Source organism: Salmo trutta, chromosome 1, assembly GCF_901001165.1.
Source record: "Salmo trutta chromosome 1, fSalTru1.1, whole genome shotgun sequence".
Taxonomy (NCBI): domain Eukaryota; kingdom Metazoa; phylum Chordata; class Actinopteri; order Salmoniformes; family Salmonidae; genus Salmo; species Salmo trutta.
In genome coordinates, this window is record NC_042957.1 from 22,820,127 (window position 1) to 22,845,437 (window position 25,311).

Sequence of the window (25,311 nt, forward strand, 5' to 3'; positions counted from 1 at the left end):
ATCTTTGTTTTGTGACTCTGATACTTTTGATGTACGGTTGTTTAGAACTCTAAAATCATCAGGATATGTCATGAGAACTCTGAAGAACAAAAACTGAATGAAATTATTTGAATTAGCCTATCGTTATTATTCATAATCAATGAAGACTAATATCATTTGTTCTATCCAGATTAGAATCAAATCATTAACACTTGTGTTAAATACACGACATGTTTTACCCACTTCTCAGTTTGATTTTAAAATGTTTATTGCACATGATAGAAATGTGTCATCATATTCTTAACGACAATGAGTTGCACCGCGCCGCAGATCTTTGTCCGGTGCTCAGAGAATCTTATTTTTGGGCGGACTTTATGACCCCTCCGGTTTCCACGAGGGATGCGGCGATGGTGTTACCATGTATGAACCGTAATTGGGGACGGTGACGCTGTCGCTTTTTTAGGGAAGGGGCACTAAACCATACCGGTGTAATTCTAACGACACGTAGGCAACTGCTGCGCCAAACGTGGGTTTATTGTAGCTGATTCTTGGTGAATAGTGGAATTCGGAAGGAAGTTTTCTACTGTATAAGCGACAGAATGAAAGAGAACATTGAGGGAATTGAGAGGTTCGTCAGTCCGGGCAAAGGGCGAGGACTCCGGGTCACCAAACCCTTCAAAGTTGGGGAGCTTCTCTTCGCTAGTCTTCCATATACTTACGTCCTGACTGCCAGCGAGAGAGGCTCTAACTGTGAATTCTGCTTCACAAGGTAGGCTATCACTCCACCCTGACAAGTGTCAACCACTTTTCTCATGTCTTGCATGTGGAGGTGAACTGATTCGTCATTTAGCCGATTTATTTCATTGGTGTCATATATTTGTATTCCTCTCCATAACGGATGTATTTGACTGTGATTGTGTATCACAGGGGAGTTAATCACAGAAACCAGTGTGAGCTCACAATTGTCGCAAGAAGAGAAGCAGTAATTAAAGTTACTGGACTAACACTCCAACTTGTCTTTTCTTAGCACAGACTTTGCTGATAGCTGCTTTATTTAGGAAAAAATAGCTTACTATGACAGTGATATGTGGTTTTCTCACCTAGCTAGCTACCTTAGAATGAATGTACTAACTGTAGGCCTAAGTCACTCTTTATAAGAGCGTCTGCATAATAGCTACAATGTAAATGTGTATATATAGCTGCAAGCAGCCATGCCCGGTTTCACATGATGACAGAAGAGGACAGGATCAGTTGGATAACAAAGCAAGCATTCTATCATGTATTAACCGTTTTCTTTTATGTGCAAACATGTGTCTAAAATACAAAATCTGGAGTGTATCTGATATATGGTTCTTGAGGAGAAAATGATTGCAGATGATTTTGAGCATTAGCATATGCTTTACATGTGCAAATAATGAGTTGTTAATAGTTTCCTTGTTTTTTGAGATATCAATACCAAACCAAGTGAGGTTCATCTTAGGGATGTTCATGATAGTGATGGCAAGTGGATTTACAAAGGATTTAAATGGACATGTAAAATCTGATTTCCTGATTTAGCAATAACTCAGCCATCTCTTAACCAATCCCTCCAGGCATCTCCAAAAACATGGAACAATAAAAAAACATAAAATAATGCACCTTTCTTCTCTCTGTGTTTCATAATTTTCCTTCAATTCGCAAGAGGCTGAATGTATCTCACAGTAGAAAGCATCCTTGTGGTAACTCTCCAGTGTTCTAAATCAATAGTTGCTTAGTGTTCTGAAAATGTTAGAAACATTAACTTGATTGACCATGCTCTAGATCATGTAACTGTTTATTAGCGTTTTTAAAGCTAAGAGATGTACCATGGGTCTACATACCGAATTTTGTGTTATTTGGACTTATAGTTAATGAAAATATATATTTTTTAAAGGTTTCAAAAAATGTCCAAGATGGAGGAAAATCTATCCTGACGGACCTTATGGGTCCTTGAGGCAAATTTGTTCAGCATGAGGAAAGACACCTACATAAAAATGTTCTCTAGGTCAAATGGGGTATGAAGGTTTAAGTGAGACTGCTTATAGCAGCGCCACCTATAAGCCAATTGGTACCATGTTTTTTGACCAAGTTACTCATGGCCTGTAGTTTCTGTGTGCCAAATTCTTTAAAAAGTTATCATTCTATGCCTGAGTTATTTGACCATGTCAATGATTTTTGTATGTAAGAATAACAGCTTTGCTTTGAACCCCTAATTAGTGGACTTGATATATTAGGGATAAAACAATGCACCATCATATTAAAGGTTGCATTCTTGAAAAAAATAACTTTTTAATTCGAAGAATTATTGTATATCTCTTGGATTTATTAAACACCTGCCATATGTGACTGAAATGACACTTACAAAAAAAGATTGTTGTCTATCAACAATGACAAGTCATCGGGGTCTGACAACTTGGATGGAAAATTGCTGAGGAGAATAGCAGACGATATTGCCACTCCTATTCGCCATATCTTCAATCTAAGCCTACTAGAAAGTGTGTGCCCTCAGGCCTGGAGGGAAGCAAAAGTTATTCCGCTACCCAAGAATAGTAAAGACCCCTTTACTGGCTCAAATAGCTGACCAATCAGACTGTTACCAACCCTTAGTAAACTTTTGGAAAAAATGGTGTTTGACCATATACAATGCTATTTTACAGTAAACAAATTGACAACAGACTTTCAGCACGCTTGTAGGGAAGTACATTCAACAAGCACAGCACTGAGAGAAATTGATGGTAAAAAGATTGTGGGGGCTGTTTTGTTAGACTTCAGTGTGGCTTTTGACCTTTTCGATCAAAGTCTGCTGCTGGAAAGACGTATGTGTTATGGTTTTACACCCCCTGCTATATTGTGGATAAAGAGTTACCTGTCTAACAGAACACACAGGGTGTTCTTTAATAGTAACCTCTCCAACATTTTTATTAATGTATTTTATTTAACCTTTATTTAACTAGGCAAGTCAGTTAAGAACACATTCTTATTTTCAATGACGGCCTAGGAACGGGGGTTAACTGCCTTGTTCAGGGGCAGAACAACAGATTTGTACCTTGTCACCTCGGGGATTCGTTTTTGCAACCTTCCGGTTACTAGTCCAACGTTCTAACCACCTGCCTTACATTGCACTCCATGATGAGCCTGCGTGGCAGACTGACTACCTGTTACGCGAGGGCAACAAGAAGCCAAGGTAAGTTGCTAGCTAGCATTAAACTTATCTTATAAAAAACGATCAATCTTAACATAATCACTAGTTAAACTAGTAATATCATCAACCATGTGTAGTCATCTAACGTGTCATGCGTTGCATATAATCGATGCGGTGCCTGTTAATTTCTCAAACGGGTGATGATTTAACAAGCGCATTTGCAAAAAAAGCGCTGTCGTTGCACCAATGTACCTAACCATAAACATCAATGCCTTTCTTTAAAATCAATACACAATTATATATTTTTAAACCTGCATATTTAGTTAATATTGCCTGCTAACATGAATTTCTTATAACTAGGGAAGTGACGTTGTGTCACTTCTTTTGCGTTCCGTGCAAGCAGTCAGGGTATATACAGCAGTTTGGGCCGCCTGGCTCATTGCGAACTGTGTGAACAAAGGCCGTAATTAATTTGCCAGAATTGTACATAATTATGACATAACATTGAAGGTTGTGCAAGGTAACAGGAATATTTAGACTTAGGGATGCCACCCGTTAGATAATTCCTATAATAACTACAACCTAAAACTTCTTACCTGGGAATATTGAAGACTCATGTTAAAAGGAACCACCAGCTTTCATATGTTCTCATGTTCTGAGCAAGGAACTTAAATGTTAGCTTTTTTACATGACACATATTGCACTTTTACTTTCTTCTCCAACACTTTGTTTTTGCATTATTTAAACCAAATTGAACATGTTTCATTATTTATTTGAGGCTAAATTGATAGTATTTATGTATTATATTAAGTTAAAATAAGTGTTCATTCAGTATTGTTGTAATTGTCATTATTACAAATAAATGAATAAAAAAAACGGCCGATTAATCGGTATCGCCATTTTTTGGCCCTCCAATAATCGGTATTGGCGCTGAAAAATCATAATCGGTCGACCTCCAGTTACAAATACCCCCCCCCCCCCCCCCCCCCCAGGAAACTGTCTTGAGACCATGCATACCTCGGTGTCAGCTGAGGTGGCACAGGTTTGAGTACCAAGACTGAGCAAACCCACAGCATGATCTGTGATTGCGGATAGTTTAGACTAAGCAAACCCACAGCCCATGAGCTGTGATTGCGAAAAGTTATTGAAATCCTAACCATACCACGTGGAGCATTGGCTACACGGCTGGAAATGGTTAAACTCTGAGACTATCGATCCCGACAGAATAAGAGCAAATCTTAGATACTAATTACTAGTCTGCAGCTAGAAATTATGTAACCCTGGGATGCTATTACTGACAACCGCCGAAAGATATATTGTATGAGAACATTTCTGAATGGTACTCTGAAGTATCCATTCTAACCACGAAAGACTTTGATCTTCAGGGAACCAGAAAGAGAGAAAGAGACGCAGATGAACTGACTCTCCAGCAGATGGACTGACGATTCCAACAGAGATCACAATGACACCTGGGCGTAAATATATATTGATTGCAATTATTCCCGAATGAGTGAGCGTTCATGTGCAAAGGATTAGCATTTCAATTACTATAATTATCAACTGTGTGTGTAGTGATCCCTTTTGTCTTTCCCACTCTCGCTCAGTCCACACCCACTTCCCTTTGTCCACCAAGCCGTCATATCGTCTTAGCCCACTAGGGAATCTTCCCTATCATTTGGTAGTAACAGATCTACTGTTTGTTTGTTTATGCATTTCTGTGATTAATTAGTTAGTTAGTAAATAAATGATTAAGACAATTGGTGTATGGATGATTTATAGTAAAGGCTGAGTTCGTGCAGATAACCAACAATTTGCGATATTTGGAAGGAGACTAATGTGAGGTAAAGAATAATTCATTATTTAGAAGACTAATTGATCAGCTATTAAAATATCTGAAGAGTTATATTAGGAAAATTATAACTTTGTAATCTGAAACTTTTCCTTGGTGCCCTTACTTCCTAGTTAATTAAATTTACATGATTAGTTTAATCATGTAATAATAATTACAGAGAATTGATTTGATAAAATAACAGTCTTCACTTTTAATGATGCCAAAAGACACAACACCAGGTAGAATCAGGAATTCCCCAGGGCAGCTGTCTAGGCCCCTTACTTTTTTCAATCTTTACTAATGACATCCCACTGGCTTTGAGTAAAGCTGTGGGATGTATGTACTGTATGTATGCGGATGACTCAACACTATACACGTCAGCTACTACAGCGACTGAAATGACTGAAACACTTAACAAAGAGCTGCATTTAGTTTCAGAATGGGTGGCAAGGAATATGTTAGTCCTAAATATTTCAAAAACTAAAAGCATTGTATTTGGGACAAATCATTCACTAAACCCTAAACTTCAACTAAATCTTGTAATGAATAATGTGGAAATTGCGAAAGTTGAGGTGACTAAACTGCTTGGAGTAACCCTGGATTGTAAACTGGTCATGGTAAAAAAAATGTATATGACAGTAGCTAAGATGGGGAGAAGTCTGTCCATAATACAGCTCTGCTCTGCCTTCTTAACAACACTATCAACAAGGCAGGTCCTAGAGGCACCTGGTCTACTGTTCAGTCGTATGGTGAGGTGCAACAAAGAGGGACTTGTGAAAATTACAATTGGCTCAGAACAGGGCAGCACGGCTGGCCCTTAAATGTACACGGAGAGTTAACATTAATAATATGCATGCCTGTCGACCAAACAATCGACCAGTCGACTAAATGGTATCAGCGCTACTACACACATGTACATTGTAATATTATCGTATAGTGGTATACATTTTATATTGTAGATATGTAGTGGTGTAATAATGTTATATGATGTACTGTTTTATATTTTGTTTGATGTGTGATGTACAGTAAGTGCCTTAATGTGTTTGGACCCCAGGGAGAGTAGCTTCTGCCTTGGCAGCAGCTAATGGGGATCCCTAATAAATACAAATACAACACCCTTACATAAAGATGTCAGATCTTAATTTGAGACAGTTTGCTATAGCAGGAAAATAATCCCGCAGTATCAGGAAATGTGAATTATTATATGGATTATAATGAATGGACATTGTTGTGGGGGTTGATACATTTTTCGTTAGGGCAAATCAAGTCTGAAAATTCAAAGTGGAAATGACAAACTTTAGAAGCCTTTTTAGAACTCAGACGCACTACAAGTCAAATACACTACTGTGCAGGAAAATTCTCAGCAACAAAAGAGTGATAAAATGTAGATCCTACATCTGTATCACATATCCACCCAGGTTCGCATGCCCCACTGTTTCTGCCTTAGATCTGTGATATCAGGATTGACTTATACATCATAGCCTTCTAATGAGTATTTGCCAGATATTCAGACTGACAATATTGGCTTACATTACTCTGAATATGAATAGTTTATTTCCAAAACACTATATCCACCAATATTTCACACTTGTTTTTTTTAAAATCAGAAATGGTTGCTTATGGTACCTTTATGTATGTGTAAAATATTACTGTTCTCAGATTTTTGTTTCATCGATTTTAGATGTGTATGAAAATGTTTTTTTTTTGTGGCAAATGCTTTATGTCCGTTGTTTAGCTACAATGGAATGTTTCATATCCTGTATATTTGACTTTGATACTGTATGTGGTTGTCTCACCTAGCTATCTTAATATGAATGCACTTACTGTAAGTCTTTTTATTTTATTTACCTTTATTTAACTAGGCAAGTCAGTTAAGAACAAATTCTTATTTACAATGACGGCCTACCAAAAGGCAAAAGGCCTCCTGCGGGGACGGGGGCCTAGGATTAAAAACATAAAAATAGAAATACAATATAAATACAGGACAAAACACACATCACAACAAGAGAGACACAACACTACATAAAGAGACAACCTAAGACAACAACATAACAAGGCAGCAAAACATGACAACACAGTCTCAAGTCGCACAGGATAAGAGCATCTACTGAATTACTAAAATGTCAAACGTAAATGTTTTACATACAGAGCTCACATTACTAAGTATATCTTTTTTATTATTGATGTCACATATGTATCAATTGTGCATTTCTTTATAAAAAATGTAGATAGTTGTTACATTTCACTGTGTAAAACATTAGCATTTAGCAAAAAAACATGATTACAAGTGATACATTTTAAACAAGTACATGTCTGTCATTGAACAACCCCATGCCATGATTATATAGTAAAAAAATCACATATCTCTTCCATAATTTTTTACAAAAATTAAAGCTAATTTACCAACATTTCTGACAATGGATTTATTGTGTTTTGGAATTAAACTCTTCATATATTGTCCAGTCATTGGTGCCCTGCTCTCCTACTACCAAAATAATGAGCTTGTAGCGTGGCCAGGGCTCTTTTCCAGAGCAGTTTGTGCTGTATCAAATCAAATGTATTTATATAGCCCTTCTTACATCAGCTGATATCTCAAAGTGCTGTACAGAAACCCAGACTAAAACCCCAAACAGCAAGCAATGCAGGTGTAAAAGCACTGTAGTTTGTCATGATGGGGCTGTCATGACAAATAATGTCCCCCGGCCAAAAAGTGTCCCCCTCTGAGTCACAGCCTGCCTAGACAGCTACTGTAGCTAGCTAGCTGACTATGCAGGCTTAGGTAAATAAGTACAGTAGCTAGCAATGTCGATCTAAAACAGCTTAAATTATTTATTCCTATTTAACAATATTTTCTTATATGAAGACAAATATATGGTAAAGAAAGAGTGTTCTCTTTCCAGTCTTTTCGGTCCTCTGAAGCAGCAGGCAGTCAGCAGGTTGTCACCGTCAAAAACACCATGATTGGAGAGCAATTCTGAGGTAACAATTTTGTGCAGACTGAGCGAGCGCTTATAAGGTGAAATAGAACTAGAACTGCCCGCGTCCTCCTTCCTTCGTGACCGCTACGAGGTAAAATAGAGGCAAAAATAGAGGCACTATTTGGCATGACAGGCCCAATCTATAAAATCTATTTCTGTATGCCGTAGTGGAGGGGCTTGGCTTTCTGTAGGCCTATTCCACGTAACGGGTCCATGTGGCAACACTTAAGAGAATTATCATTCACAAATTGTAGTACAGTAAAATAACAGTTTTTAATCAAATGGGTGGTAAACAAACAGCTACATGATCTGACATATTTCAAGATGGGAACTTTCTAAGATTTCTAAGAGTTTTGGGATATATTTGTCAGTCAACTTTGTCATTCAAATCAAGTCAGTTTCTTGGAGGTAGGTAGTGCTGTGTTTATAATTTCATTGTAATTTCTAGTTAGACACATATTAATGTCAATTTTAATTGATTCTTTTAACAGACACTCCATGTTGCAACACACACTCTTTCTTTACACCTGACACTGGAGTAGTCCTGGGGTGAGGTCCCCGTAAGTACAGATGTGCTGTCATCTGCAAGATCATCTGCACACTAAGCACAGACGCCAGTTCAACGTCTAGTTTTGATCTACATTGAGTTCTCAACTTACGTGAATTCAACGTGAAATCAACAAAACATTTCACCATCTCATTGGATTTAAGTTAAATGTTGGGTGAAAAAAAAATAACATTCTCTTACGTTTCTGACTTTTCTTTTCTCCGCGTTGATTCAACTACATCACATTGCATTTTTTGGTTGGAATTACATGGAAACAACGTTGATTCAACCAATTTTTCCCCAGTGGGTGGTGTCTACATAGTCCTTTACTCAACAGTGAACACCTTGAAAGATCTAGATACTATCTTCTCTTTCTCCAGTCCTTCTCTTTTCCCATCGAGAGGGATCATTCCATCGTCTCACAGGCAGAAAATGTCTTTGTCTTTGTGACAGCTTCTCTGGGGCTGGCTGCTTGTTTTTGTCTTTGTGACAGCTTCTCTGGGGCTGGCTGCTTGTCTTTGTCTTTGTGACAGCTTCTCTGGGGCTGGCTGCTTGTTTTATTCTTTGACAGCTTCTCTGGGGCTGGCTGCTTGTTTTTGTCTTTGACAGCTTCTCTGGGGCTGGCTGCTTGTCTGTGCTATGGCCTAGTAGTAAATACATGCGTGAGACCTTTTTAAATGCTCACCCTTAATGGATAACATAGCAAATATGAATGCCTATTCAAATATTCTAACATTTCAGTTCTCTTTCTGTGCAATTAAAAATGTGCCCTTGTGAGCTGAACCACTCTACTGACCTGTCCTTGTTTATGCATTTGGTGGTGGTTCACTTCATTCAATTACTTGGCAGAAAATAACCTCTCTTAGAAGTAACATGAAGAACCATTTGTTCTTAAAGATTACTGCTATATTTGGATGATTTGCATTTGCATTCTATATTATATTGCTGTATGATCAGCATCTGTCATAAAGGGCACCATGTTTTTGATGGTATGGGATAAGAACCCCTTTGCCTTTGGTTCTCATATGTAGCTTATGTCTTATGTTATTATGCTGTAAGATCTGTATCATGTTCTCTTTCTGAAATGCCAAAGTGGCTGTTCATTTTATCAAGAGAGACTTTTCAAAGGAGAATATACTGTGTGCTATTCATTAAACCTTAACCTTTTCTCTTATCCCCGTCCTTTTTAGAGACAAGCATAAAAGTTCAAGTAAACTTTTGTGCTTCTATCTGAAAAGAAAAAGAGATGTCTGTCTTCCTGCAGTGAAACATCTCTTTGTAAATGCTATAGATGTAGGATCTTAAAGAAAAAATCCACCAAATCCACTCATTCCTTTAATTATATGGTGTTAAATAACACTAATATGTGAGAACAATAATTTTTTAAAGAAATGTATCATTTGGGGGTTATAATGTTGGTAGCAATGGGAAAAATCATTGTGGAAATCTGTTGCAGCTCAAGTTGACTACAAAATCCACAATGCAATGCTCTCTCTATGGGCTGGCTGGCTAGGTAGCTAGCTAGCTAGAAAACATAGCTACACACAATAATATCAAAGACAATATCAGCTGGTTAAGTATCTAGTTAGTTGTAAAATCACCTAAACAAACTGCACTATCAATTTAGTAGTCTACAATCTCATCATGTTCAACCTGCAGATTGATGTGCCACACAGAGTGGAATGAAACATTTACAATTGGCAGATATACTTTTTGAGGAGATGGGAAACGTTGCCCATGCTACGTCAGTGGGCCACACGGTGCATTCTGGGACAAAGAGCGCTCTCCTTCAAGTAGTGAATGGGAGTCTATTGGGCGCTAGCTCAAAAACCCAACATTAGTACAACATTACAAATATGTTCTGAGATATGAGATGACTAACTTGCTATCTATAATATCGTATAGCTTTGGAATTGTGACATTATGTACTTTAGAGAAAAATAGGCACGCTTCTCAACATATATACTGACTTTGAGAAGGGATTGCGTGAAGATAAAAAAATGATTAGCTTAGCAACCGTGTGCCGCAGCATGACAATGTGAATTACAAATTTCTCGAGGTAGGAATATCGCAAAAATATGATACATTTCTCATTCGAGAGAAGACATCGGCCAGTATTGAAATCTGACGTGTATTATAGACGTTTTCACGATCTAAAAGTCATATTCCTATTAACTTCCAGTGTGATGAGAGCGATTTTATCACATTGCTACGTCATACGTCATTGATTTCTGCCTGCTTGAATGCCAATAACTGAGATAAACATGAAATTACCCAGGGTATCGATAAAACATCACTCAGGCATGCACAACAATAATTTAATATCCAAAATGGGTGAACCTTTCCCTTAATTTGTGCCAGTTTGCTACAGCAGGAAAATAATCCTGCAGCAATAGGAAATGTGAATGTAGCTTATAATTAACAAACCCTCAGGCTAAAATGAAAGGCGTGGGAGAGAAAATATCTGTAGAGTTGAAAAAGTACTCGCACAAGTACAAGGTGCTATATATATATATATATATATATATATATATATATATATATATATATATATATATATATAAATGGAACAGGGCGTATGTTTCAGCCTTATGCCTTCATCAGTGCGGTACAAAAAAATTAAGAAGACACACCTGCTGTGCATAACAGGCGCAACAGGTGCAGATAGTTGATTAGACTGGTGAATGGGAAGTCAATGCATATTAACAAGGAGGATATGCACTACCGTTCAAAAGTTAAGGGTCACTTAGAAATGTCCTTGTTTTTGAAAGAAAAGCACATCTTTGTCCATTAAAATAACATAAAATTGATCAGAAATACAGTGTAGACATTGTTAATGTTGTAAATGACTATTGTAGTTGGAAATGACAGATTTTTTTTATGGAATATCTACGTAGGCGTACAGAGGCCCATTATCAGCAACCATCACTCCTGTGTTCCAATGGCACGTTGTGTTAGCTAATCCAAGTTTATCATTTTAAAAGGCTAATTGATCATTAGAAAACCCTTTTGCAATTATGTTAGCACAGCTGAAAACTGTTGTTCTGATTTAAAGAAGCAATGAGACTAGCCATCTTTAGACTAGTTCATTATCTGGAGCATCAGCATTTGTGGGTTCGATTACAGGCTCAAAATGGCCAGAAACAAATAACTTTCTTCTGAAACTCATCAGTTTATTCTTGTTCTGAGAAATGAAGGCTATTCCATGCGAGAAATTGCCAAGAAACTGAAGAGCTCGTACAACGCTGTGTACTACTCCCTTCACAGAACAGTGCGAACTGTCTCTAACCAGAATAGAAAGAGGAGTGGGAGGCCCCGGTGCACAACTGAGCAAGAGGACAAGTACATTAGAGTGTCTAGTTTGAGAAACAGACGCCCCAGTCTCAAAATCAACTGTGAAAAGTCGACTCCGGGATGCTGGCCTTCTAGTCAGAGTTGCAAAGAAAAAGCCATATCTCAGACTGGCCAATAAAAAGAAAAGATTAAGATGGGCAAAAGAACACAGACACTGGACAGAGGAAGATTGGAAAAAAGTGTTATGGACAGACGAATCTAAATTTGAGGTGTTCGTATCACAAAGAAGAACATTCGTGAGACGCAAAAAATGAAAAGATGCTGGAGGAGTGCTTGACGCCATCTGTCAAGCATGGTGGAGGCAATGTGATAGTCTGGAGGTGCTTTGGTGGTGGTAAAGTGGGAGATTTGTACAGGGTAAAAGGGATCTTGAAGAAGGAAGGCTATCACTCCATTTTGCAACACCATGCCATACCCTGTGGACGGCGCTTAATTGGAGCTAATTTCCTCCTACAACAGGACAATGACCCAAAGCACAGCTCCAAACTATGCAAGAACTATTTTGGGAAGAAGCAGTCGGCTGGTATTCTGTCTATAATGGAGTGGCCAGCACAATCACCGGATCTCGACCCTATTGAGCTGTTGTGGGAGCTGCTTGACCGTATGGTACGTAAGAAGTGCCCATCAAGCCAATCCAACTTGTGGGAGGTGCTTCAGGAAGCATGGGGTGTAATCTCTTACCTCAACAAATTGACAACTAGAATGCCAAAGGTCTGCAAGGCTGTAATTGCTCCAAATTGAGTATTTAAAAAAACATTTTTTAACCAGGTAGGCTGGTTGAAAACAAGTTCTCATTTACAACTGCGACCTGGCCAAGATAAAGCAAAGCAGTGCGACACAAACAGCAGAGTTACACATGGGATGAACAAACGTACAGTCATTAATACAATAGAAGAAATCTATATACAGTGTGTGTAAATGTAGTAAGATTCTTTGACGAAAGGAAAGTTTAAAGGACACAATTATTATTTCAATTAAAAATAATTATTTCTAACCTTGTCAACGTCTTGACTATATGTCCTATTCATTTTGCAACTCATTTCATGCATGTTTTCATGGAAAACAAGGACATTTCTAAGTGACCCCAAACTTTTGAAAGGTAGTGTAGATTATAATTAATGGACATTTTTTCTATGAGTTGATCAGTTTTTTATTAGGGCAAATCAAGTCTGATATTTTAAAGTCTAAATTACGAACTTTAGTAGCTTTTTTAAACCTTGACTACACTGCAAGTTTGCATTTCCTGCTGTACAGAAAAATTATAAGCAACAAAAGAGTGATCAAATTAAAATCCTACATCTGTAGCAATTTTTGTATTTTTTATCTCTTCTCTCAAGGCATACATGAGACATTTGAGATATCCAGCTGCTTTAATTGCTGTAATGTAGTCTGTCACTATTCTGCAACTGATGGATTGATGATGCTGCTCTTTAGTCAAAAAGGGCAGTAATATAACAACCGTTTGGAAGTTGCAACCCCTTTTTTGTCTGTAGACAATACCGGCAGGATTAGTACAGTTCTTTCATCTTGATACCAATGGTTCAGTCTTTAGCCATAACCCCAAAGGAACTAGATAGCCTACAACCCACTGCAATGGTAGGTCTTGACTCCCAGCTCCATAGACTCCCTGCAGTATCAGTGGCGTGTTTGGAGTTTTCTACTGTTCTTGTTCTCTGTGTCTGAAATGGCAGCTGGTCCAACTCAAAGGGCACATCTATTAATACCCCAGAATGTTTCAAAGGCTACAGTCCCCCTCGGTTACAACGGGAGAAACCCCTTTAACAACTCCTGCCCCCACGTCAGGAGGAATGGGTTGCTCCGTAAAACTGACAACACACACACACACACACACACACACACACACACACACAACACACAGTGATGAAGACACCAGTTGTCTTGCCTTTTTCTCTCTCGTTGAACCAGATCAACTACAGACTGTCATGTCTCAGTCATACATGTCATGTGTGTGTATCTACAGCAGTTGTGTATGCCATGTTCATCAGGAACCATATTCAGGGTTGGGGCCCAATCCATTTTAACTCAGTCAATAAAGGAAGTTAATTGAAAAGGAATTGACTCCTTACTATGTTTGGCAGTGGCTGCTAAACTGTGCCATGATAGCATACCACTGTGCTCTGTGAGGCAGTATTTACCTGGCTGTAATGCCCTGTTTGTAACAGTATTAGGTGAAAATGTGACTAGAAGCTATGGATGTTTTAGTACTCATTCTCCACTAACCCATTGTCTTGTCATCCATAGGAAGGAGGGCTTGGCAAAATGTGGGAAGTGCAAAAAAGCATTGTATTGCAATGTGAAATGTCAGGTAAGACGACGATGATGATGACGATGATGATGATGATAACATTGCACATAAAAGTTTGGACACACCTACTCATTCCAGGGTTTTTCTTTATTTTTACTATTTACTACATTGTAGAATAATAGTGAAGACCTCAAAACTATGAAATAACACATATAGTAACCACAAAAGTATTAAACAAATCCAAATAGATTTTAGATTCTTCAAAGTAGCCACCCTTTGCCTTGATGACAGCTTTGCACACTCTTGGCATTCTCTCAACCAGCTTCACCTGGAATGCTTTTCCAACAGTCTTGAAAGAGTTCCCACATATGCTGAACACTTGTTGGCTGCTTTTCCTTCACTCTGTGGTCCAACTCATCCCAAACCATCTCAAATGGGTTGAGGTTGGGTGATTGTGGAGGCCAGGTCATCTGATGCAGCACTCCATCACTCTCCTTATTGGTAAAATAGCCCTTACACAGCCTGGAGGTGTGTTTTGGGTCAAAACAAATGATAGTCCCACTAAGCGCAAACCAGATGGGATGGCATATCGCTGCAGAATGCTGTGGTGGCCATGCTGGTTAAGTGTGCCTTGAATTCTAAATAAATCACAGACAGTGTCACCAGCAAAGCACCCCCAAACCATCACACCTCTTCCTCCATGCTTCACGGTGGGAACCACACATGCGTTCACCTACTCTGCGTCTCACAAAGACATGGCGGTTGGAACCACAAATCTTAAGTTTGGACTCATCAGACAAAAGGAAAGATTTCCATTGGTCTAATGTCCATTGCTCGTGTTTCTTGGCCCAAGCAAGTTTCTTCTTCTTATTGGTGTCCTTTAGTAGTGGTTTCTCTGCAGCAATTCGACCATGAAGGCCTGATTCACGCAGTCTCTGAACAGTTGATGTTGAGATGTGTCTGTTACTTGAACTTTGTGAAGCATTTATTTGGGCTGCAATCTGAGGTGCAGTTAACTAATGAACTTATCCTCTGCAGCAGAGGTAACTCTGTCTTCCTTTCCTGTGGCGGTCCTCATGAGAGCCAGTTTCATCATAGTGCTTGATGGTTTTTGCGACTGCACTTGAAGAAACTTTCAAAGTTCTTGAAATTTTCAGAATTGACTGAGCTTCATGTCTTAAAGTAATGATGGACTGTCATTTCTCTTTGCTTGAGCTGTTCTTGCCATAATATGGACTTGGTCTTTTACCAAATAGGGCTACCTTCTTTATACCACCCCTACCTTGTCACAACACAACTGATTGGCTCAAACGCATTAAGAAAGAAAGAAATTCCACAAATTAACTTTTATCAAGGCACACCTGTTAATTGTAATGCATTCCAGGTAACTTCCTCATGAAGCTGGTTGGGAGAATGCCAAGAGTGTGCAAAGCCGTCATGAAGGCAAAGGAAATGAATCTTTAAAGAATCTCAAATCTAACATATATTTTGATTTATTTAACACTTTTTTGGTTACTACATAATTCCATATGTGTTATTTCATAGTATTGATATCTTCACTATTATTCTACAGTGTAGAAAATAGTAAAAAATAAAAAAATACCTTGAATGAGTAGGTGTCTCCAATCTTTTGACTGTTACTGTACATACATACAGCCATTTACAAGTACCTAACATTGCATTCTCTTCCAGCATCAGTGTGTATACTGTATACTCTCAGTTCTGAATGTGAAGTCCTGTGTGTTTTATATTAGAGGTCAGATAATGTGTCACTAATATCCTATAGGCAGAATGCCTATAGTTCCAGGAATGGCAGAGGGCATGGATGGGGCTGGGGTAGAGGAGTTAGTTTGGAGTGGGTAGGTAAGGGTGTAGAGGATATACTATATCACCAGGGTTAGGGGAAAGCATATAGTTTATGTTTGGGTTAAGGTCATCACTAAAGACTGGTTGTTTCGAATTGTGGGTTAGTGTGGTCGGGGATATTTTCTGTCGTGCATAGTAATGGGTGTGTACGTCTGAAACCCTACCTCTTCAAAGAGTATCTTAAATACCCCCCCCCCCCCCCCCCCCCCCCCCCCCCCCCACTAGCATTGACTTTGCCGTACTTACTATGACTGTGAAATGTGGTTGTCCCACCTATCTATCTCAAGATGAATGCAAGTCGCTATGGATAAGAGGGTCCGCTGTGGAGTTGCATGCTGTCTGACTATCTCTTTAGCACGCTCCATCCAATCACTCAATGACATCAAAAGGAGTATGAGTGGAGGCTAGCACAAATGATACAGTTGTGGTATCAAATGGACACCTTTAGTGGCCCAACATTCTTAAACACAACTCCTGTGTGTGTTCCTCAGAAAGGGGATTGGGCCATGCACAAGCTGGAGTGTGGGGCCATGATAGCGTACGGGGAGAACTGGTGTCCGTCTGAGTCCGTCCGACTGGTGGCTAGGATAATCGCCAAACAGGTGAGAGAGAGAAGTAGCTCTATTCCACAGTTACTACCAGTAACTCTACCAGTGTGATGATAAGCAGTATCCAGATCCATCAGGTGTAGTGATCACAATATAGTAGCCATATCTAGGACAACCAAAGTTCCAAAGACTGGGCCTAATATAGTGTAGAAGAGGTCGTACAATAAGTTTTGTAGTGATTCCTATGTTGCTGATGTAAAAAATATTTGTTCGTCCGTGGTGTGTAATGAGGAGTAAACAGACATTGCACTTGACACATTTATGAAATTGCTTATTCTAGTTAGTAATAAGCATGCACACATTAAGAAAAGGACTGTAAAAACTGTTAAATCCCACATGGATTGATGAGGAATTAAAAAAATAGTATGATTGAGAAGGATGAGGCAAAAGGAATGGCAAATAAGTGGCTACACAACAGATTGGCAAGCATATTGCAATTTGAGAAATCATGTGACTGAGTAAAAAGAAGAAGAAACTACACTATGAAAGAATGATTGTAAAAAGCTTTGGAGCACCTTCAATGACATTTTGGGAAAAAAGGCAATCTCAGTTCCATCATTCTTTGAATCAGATGGCTCATTCATTACAAGACCAAATGATATTACCAACTACTTTAATTATTTTTTCATTGGCAAGATTAGCAAACTTAGGCATTACATGCCAGCAACAAATGGATGGAAAATTACTGAGGATAAGAGCGGACGATATTGCCACTCCTATTTGCCATATCTTCAATTTATGCCTACTAGAAAGGGTGTGCCCTCAGGCCTGGAGGGAAGCAAAGCCCCCTTTACTGGCTTAAATAGCCGACCAATCAGCCTGTTACCAATCCTTAGTAAAGTTTTGGAAAAAATAGTGTTTGACCAGATACAGTGCTATTTTACAGTAAACAAATTGACAACAGACTTTCAGCACGCTTATAAGGAAGGACATTCAACAAACACAGCACTTACACAAATGACTGATGATTGGCTCAGAGAAATTGGTAATACAAATATTTTAGGGGCTGTTTGGTTTGACTTCAGTGTGGCTTTTGACCTTTTCGATCATAGTCTGCTGCTGGAAAAACATATGTGTTATGGCTTTATACCCCCTGCTATATTGTGGATAAAGAGTTACCTGTCTAACAGAACACAGAGGGTGTTCTTTAATGGAATCCTCTCCAACATAATCCAGGTAGAATCAGGAATTTCCCAGGGCAGCTGTCTAGGCCCCTTACGTTTTTCAATCTTTACTAACGACATGCCACTGGCTTTGAGTAAAGCCATTTTGTCTATGTATGCGGAGGACTCAACACTATACACATCAGCTACTACAGCAACTAAAATGATTGCAACACTTAACAAAGAGCTTCAGTTAGTTTCAGAATAGATGGCAAGGAATAAATTAGCCCTACATATTTCAAAAACTAAAAGCATTGTATTTGGGACAAATCATTCACTAAATCCTAAACTTCAACTAAATCTTGTAATAAATAATGTAATAAATAAATAAATAATGTGGAAAAAATGACTAAAATGAGAAAGTTGAGGCGACTAAACTGCTTGGAGTAACCCTGGATTGTAAACTGTCATGGTCAAAACATATTGATACAACAGTAGCTAAAATAGGGACAAGGCAGGTCCTACAGACCCTAGTTTTGTTGCACCTGGACTACTGTTCAGTCGTGTGGTCAGGTGCCACAAAGAGAGACTTAGGGAAATTGTAAATGGCTCAGAACAGGGCAGCATGGCTGGCCCTTGGATGTACACAGAGAGCAAACATTAGTAATATGCATGTCAATCTCTCTTGGCTCAAAGTAGAGGAGAGATTTACTTCATCACTACTGGTATTTGTGAGAGGTATTGACATGTTGAAAGCAGTGAGCTTTGTTTAAACGACTAGCACACAGACCCCAAGTCCAGAACTGACTATGGGAGGCGCACAGTACTACATAGAGCCATGACCACATGGAACTTTTCCACACCAGGTAACTAATACAAGCAGTAGAATCAGATTTATTTTTAAAAGATAAGATTTTTTTTATGTAACAGCGAGGACTATGACGCAAAATGGAGTATGGGCCTGAGGGCACACACTTAGTGTGTTGTGAATTCTGTAATGAATCTATTGTAATATTTGTCAAATTGTATAACTGCCTAAATGTCGCCGGACCCCAGGAAGAGTAGCGGCTGCCTAATTTCATAATTAATAAATGCCAAAATCTGTTTTTTCTATGTCAAATGATTTTGTTATGTTTCAGTCTTCTGTGATGTATATAAAGTGTCATATTGGGATGCAAACTCTAAATGGAATACATTTCAACTCTATATCTGATATGATACAGGTGTATTTTTTTTAAGCCCATAACCATGTGTGTGAGGTGTATACTTTTGTTTCAAAGTAGATATGTTTAAGACTAACAAGAAACACTCTGTGTGACCCTGATTTAGCCCACTGCAGTAAAATGTTAAGGTCTGTATGGTATCTGTGTTGTTAGTGCTGCTAGTTGTTTTGGGATGCTTATTTTGGCAGACAGAGGGTGTTAACTCAACTGTCTCGGTCTGTTTTTGCAGAAAGCCCAGAAAGAGAGGAGTACGTCAGAGAAGCTGCTGCTGATTGGAGAGCTGGAATCACGTACTAAAACACACACAGAAAGAATGAGTCATTACACTGAGTGTTCCATTGTGTTGTCTGCTTATTGTCGTTCTGTGTGAGAGACATACATCTCTTTCATCATGGTACTGAACGTGACACAAAGTAAAGGAAGATACAGTGATAGTGTAATGAATTAGGGGGGTTCCGGTATCTTCCTTTACTTTTTGTACCAAGTCCCTCACGTGTACACGCCTAGCCGATGGCCTCATGCACGCAAACTCACTTCTTACACCAATGTAGCAAATTCGGGGTGTAGCCCCGATCGGGACCCGAATCCGGGTCCAGTGACTGTCAACACAACCCCTTAGCTGTTACACCAAGAGATCCAAAACTAATGAGAAGGTCGCTAGGTGTTGGGTTAAGGTCGCTACAATATACTGTATATACGGATTGCTTTTGAACAGCAGCTTATCTTCAAACCTAGTCTTCAGAGAGACAAACAGAATAGCGTTGTCAAGCTGGCCCTCTCTATTTATACATTAGTGAAAAATGTCACCCGACACTCTCCTCTACCATGCCTTTAACAGAGCCTCCCAACGAGTGCCCCCCTTATAGAATAATTCCATTCATCCTGATGGCACAGCAGCTTTACATACATTGAACATACAATGAATTAGAGCATTGGACTTGTAACCGAAAGGTTGCAAGATCGAATCCCCGAGCTGACAAGGTAAAAATCTGTCGTTCTGCACCTGAACAAGGCAGTTAACCCACTGTTTCTTGTGGGGGGAAGGACTCTTGATTGGAAGCTCTTTGCAGCTGTCCAAGGATTAGCATGGAAGGAAGACCCTCTCAGAGAGTCCACAGCAGCAGTAGAAGTTTAGATCAACTTTATTTATATGACATCTCTTAGACAATAAGGCTTGTGGAGACACCATCATTTGTAATATTTTACACAATCTTTAAGTGAGTTTCTCTCTGTCTCTCTCTCCTTCTATCCATCCCTCCTTCATTGTGTCTCTCAGACATAGACGATGTAGACAATGAGAAGAGGGAGATGAATGAGGGAGACATAGCCAGCCTGCACCAGTTCTACTCCAAAAACCTGGACTTCCCCAGCAAAACAGCCCTCCTCACACTTTTCTCACAGGTAAAACACACACGCACACAAACACACATACACACACTCGCATTTTCTCTGCAGTTTTAATTACAAAGAATGTCTTTCATATCACCTCAGTGTCCCTCTAGTCTCTGTGTTATTGTAGGTCTGTACCCATTCTGGGACTCCTTCCTGTTCTGTCTTCCAGGTCAATTGTAATGGCTTCACAGTGGAGGATGAGGAGTTGTCGAAAATGGGCTCAGCAGTCTACCCGGAGTGAGAATACCCCCCCCCCCCCCCCCCCACACACACACACACACACACACACGCACACACACACCACTACATTTACTCCATACATTTTCCCTGACACCCAAAAGTACTTGTTACATTTTGAATGCTAGCCGGACAGAAAATTGTCAAATTCACACACTTATCAAGAGAACATCCCTGGTCATCCCTACTGCCTCTGATCTGACAGACTCACTAAACACAAATGCCTCATGTGTAAATGATGTCTGAGTGTTGGAGTGTGCCCCTGGCTATCTGTACATTTTAAAAACAAGACAATTGTGTTGTCATACTTTTACTTTTGACACTTAAGTATATTTTAGCAATTACATTTGATACTTAGGTATATTTAAAACCAAATACTTTTAGACTTTTACTCAAGTAGTATTTTACTGGTTGTCTTTCACCTTTACTTGAGTCATTTTCTATTAAGGTATCTTTACTTTTACTCAAGTATGACAATTGGGTACTTTTTCCACCACACACACACACGCACGCACGCACGCACACACGCGCACACACACACACACACACACACACACACACACACACACACACACACACACACACACACACACACACACACACACACACAGGCAAGGGAAAGCTAATCCTAGACTAGCATAAAAAGGGAACTATCCCTTCTGTGGTGGTGGGCAATTTGTAAATGGTGTCACACACACACAGGCTGTTTTGGTTGTAAATGTCCTTGGATAGTGAGTGTGTAGTGAAGTGTCTGTATTTGCCCACTCAGCCTGTGGTAGTTTTTTTTCAGTCCTCCGTTCTCTCCATAGGCCCATGCCTTGCTCACTATTTAGGGCCCGACACTTTTAAGAGAGGCCTACTGTATGTTTCCTTTGAATAGAGATGGCTTATCCTGGCCACCACAACAGCTAAGCGCTTACTCTTAAGGCATTGGAAGAAATAATATCCCACTCCCTTTGTTGAGTGGGCCAGTGCCATGGCACCGCTGGCTAGCTATGAGAGTTTTTTATTCGCATCTGGGTAAACTAGACCACTAACCAAAAAAAAGAGGCCTCTGTGACCTCAGTATAGTCTATATAGTGAATGTTAACACAAAAAAATACATGTAAACAGTTATGATGAAGTTGTTCCCTCTGGGAGTGTTTATGTCGTTCCTATGGCGATGTTATTAGAACCCCTGTCTCTGTCTCCCATTTATTTCCCATTTCTCTCCCTCTTTGTTCCCATGCTCACCCCCCCATCTATCTCCTTTTCTCTCTCTCTCAGTGTGGCCCTGGTAAACCACAGCTGCTGTCCTAACGTCATAGTGACGTACAAGGGGAATGTGGCCGAGGTCCGGGCTGTGCAGGACATGACCCCTGGGGAAGAGGTAAGGATGGGGACAGCTGTCTGAAGGCAGTGGTGGGTTGGTGTCAAGGTTCAATGTTTCAGGTAGGAAGGGGGAGAGTATTGAGGGGTTAAGGGAAGGGGCAGGTAGAAGTGGGCAACAGTGTCATGTTATTGAATTGCTAGTACGCTGCTGAGTCAGAGAAGTGAATAGTGGGAATGAGCCTTGTCATTGTAGACAGGTGACAGGAAGTTAGGTCATAGGTGGCTTTCAGTAGTCTAGTCTGTGTCTCTCATCTTGGCAAGGGGGCTTTTGAGGAACATACTGTAGATAGGAGTGTGTGGCTTAGTGGGGTCTCAGAAGATGAAGGGAGGGAGGACGAGAACGAGCAGACACAGCAGCAGCTGATTAAAGTGCTTTGCAGGGTTATTTTAAAACCTGTTCTGAGGACTGGTGATCAAAAAAGCTGAGCCGATATGAAATAGATCTAAATATACGACTTGTATGAATAGTGAACTTAAATGGTGAATGTTTATACATGATTGTGTGTGTGTTCCCAGGTGTTCACCAGCTACATAGACCTCCTCTACCCTACAGCAGACAGAAACGAGAGGTTGAGAGACGCGTACTATTTCACCTGCGACTGCAAAGAGTGTAAAACCAAATCTAAAGTAAGATGATCATCAGTTACTTCCTAAACCTTGAATATTCATATTTGAATAATTAAGATTTTAAAGGGATACGTCACCCAAATGTTAATTGTTTTAGGACAAGTTGAAGCTGAAGGTGCGTAAGAGAAACAAGCCTCCAGGACCGGAGGAGATCAGTAGCATGATGCGCTATGCTAGGAACACCATCAAAGAGTTCCGTTCTGCCAAACAAATAGCTGACAAATATCAGAAAAATATCCTTTGTGGTCCTTCTCTCCATGTAGCCTCTCAACCTGGGCTAAAGTGGACGAGTTTAGAAATGCAAATAAGTGTCTTCTATTATAGGTTTTAATTTCTGCCCAACAGCTCAAATATCTACAGCGTAGAAGTTGGCTTACAGTCTCACTGGCTAAGTTCCTGATTCTGTAAATTTAGTCTTGACCTTGACTCTTGAGCACCCCCTGGAGAGCTGATGGAGATGTGCCAGCTGAGCCTGGACAAGATGGGTGAGGTGTTTGAGGACTCCAATGTGTACATGCTGCACATGATGTACCAGGCCATGGGAGTGTGTCTCTACATGGGGGATTGGGACGAAGCCATCCGCTATGGAGAGAAGGTCCTCAAACCCTACAGGTACTGATCCATACTTACACCTAGAACCCTTCAGGTACTGATCCATACTTACACCTAGAACCCTTCAGGTATTGATCCATACTTACACATAGAACCCTTCAGGTACTGATCCATACATACACATAGAACCCTTCAGGGAATAATCCATACGTACACCTAGAACCCTTCAAAGACTGATCCATACTTACACCTAGAACCCTTCAAGTACTCATTCATACATACACCTAGAACCCTTCAAGTACAGATTCATACATACCCATAGAAGCCTTCAGGGAATATTCCATACTTACACCTAGAACCCTTCAAGTACTGATCCATACATACACCTAGATCCCTTCAAGTACTGATCCATACATACACCTAGAACCCTTCAGGGACTGATCCATACATACACATAGAACCCTTCAGGGAATAATCCATGCATACACCTAGAACCCTTAAAGGACTGATCCATACATACACCTAGAACCCTTAAGTATTGATTCATACATACCCATAGAAGCCTTCAGGGAATAATCCATACATACACCTAGAACACTTAAAGGACTGATCCATACATACACCTAGAACCCTTCAAGGACCGATCCATACTTATACCTAGAACCCTTCAACGACTGATCCATACATACACCTAGAACCCTTCAGGGACTGATCCATAAGTACACCTAGAACCCTTCAGGGACTGATCCATACATACACCTAGAACCCTTCAAAGACTGATCTATACATACACCTAGAACCTTTCAGGGACTGATCCATACATACACCTAGAACCCTTCAAAGACTGATCTATACATACACCTAGAACCTTTCAGGGACTGATCCATACATACACCTAGAACCCTACAGAAACTGATCCATATTCACCTAGAACCCTTCAGGTTATGATCCGTTTCCTCACCTGTCACATTGATACAGTATAGCTGTAATGTTTATCTCCCCAGGTTTGTACAGTAATGATTCTTACCTGTCTAGGTCAGCTGATGGCTGTATAGTAACCACATACCTGTTCTTGACCTCTCTAGCATACTGTACCCTCCCTACTCCATGAATGTGGCCTCCATGTATCTGAAGTTGGGCCGTCTGTACCTGGGCCTGGAGAGAAAGTTATCGGGCATCGATGCCCTGAAGAAGGTAACATTACTAGAAGCCTGTTAGTTCCATTTCCATAGCGGCTACTTGTTATAACATGTAGTGAGAGATACGAAAATATATGCTTCTATTGAATCTGTCAATTTGAGTGAAAGACATAGCAGACTGTTAAACTCTTCTCTTTGTGTGTGTGTGTGTGTGTGTGCGTCCAGGCGATGGCCATAATGGAGGTGGCTCATGGAAAGGATCATCAGTATCTGATAGAGCTTCGTAAAGAGATCGAGATGCAGAAATAAACAAAGTGACCTCACACACTGGGAATAACAGAAATGAAGTCTCTCTTTGTCTCTCTCACACACAAAGAGCTACAGTGTATGGCACTTCCCCTTCTCCTTGGTTTTGAAGCACAGTAGGAGGAGAATGGTAAAGTCATGGAGATATGATCTATTTAATTATGTGGTTAAAATATTTTATACATTGGAGGTCTTGACTACGAGTGCAGTTATTAAATATGGAATACCTTTGTACTGAGCAGATCTTTGATTCCTGTCAAACTGTTGTTAATATGTCTAAAATGTTTTCATGGATTGAGGTGCACTTGGGACAATTCTCTCCCAAATTCATACTTGTTTTATGAGAATAGATCATCCATAGAATTGCCATCTCAGCTGTTTGTGGTCTTTCATCAATTCTGAGTTGTTTACATGTGGGTGGGCTCTGCGTGTCAACAAAGTTATTCTCAGCCAATGAGATGAGCCGTTGCCTGGGTGGTGACAGCTGCTTTGTCATGGTGGGTCTAAAGAACGCTTGTGAAACTGACCTTGTCACAATGGGTCAGTTGTAAAATTGTTAAAAAATATATATACATGTGTCGGTACATTGAAAAGAGCATAAACATTGACTTAAAGCATCAACTCCAATTTAATCCTGCCATTATAGATAAACAAGCTCACTTCAGTTTGATTGAACATTTTGTACAATATTAGCACGTCGCCCACTTCTTACGCTGTGGTTGGTTGGTGTTAACTACCATCTCGAATGGTGTGAGAGGAGAAAACACACGTC

General features: G+C 39.8%; 1 protein-coding gene across 1 annotated transcript; it reads left to right on the forward strand.

Moving 5' to 3' along the window:
• The first annotated feature begins 402 nt into the window (after positions 1–402).
• LOC115188745 (N-lysine methyltransferase SMYD2-A) lies at positions 403–24,908 on the forward strand. Its single transcript, XM_029747593.1, has 12 exons — positions 403–748; positions 14,112–14,175; positions 16,473–16,583; positions 19,145–19,205; positions 20,192–20,316; positions 20,477–20,544; positions 21,811–21,913; positions 22,432–22,542; positions 22,640–22,775; positions 22,980–23,154; positions 24,180–24,288; positions 24,459–24,908. Exons 1-12 carry the CDS (start codon positions 579–581, stop codon positions 24,540–24,542), a joined length of 1,317 nt encoding a protein of 438 aa, XP_029603453.1. The 5' UTR covers positions 403–578; the 3' UTR covers positions 24,543–24,908.
• The last annotated feature ends 403 nt before the right edge of the window (positions 24,909–25,311 follow it).

Bases quoted from the DNA above. Each gene is read 5' to 3' on its own strand.
- LOC115188745 (XM_029747593.1), top strand. From the start codon at position 579: ATGAAAGAGAACATTGAGGGAATTGAGAGGTTCGTCAGTCCGGGCAAA. The intron at 749-14,111 runs GTAGGCTATCAC...TGTCATCCATAG, and splicing joins TGTGAATTCTGCTTCACAAG to GAAGGAGGGCTTGGCAAAAT. The intron at 21,914-22,431 runs GTAAGGATGGGG...GTGTGTTCCCAG, and splicing joins ACATGACCCCTGGGGAAGAG to GTGTTCACCAGCTACATAGA.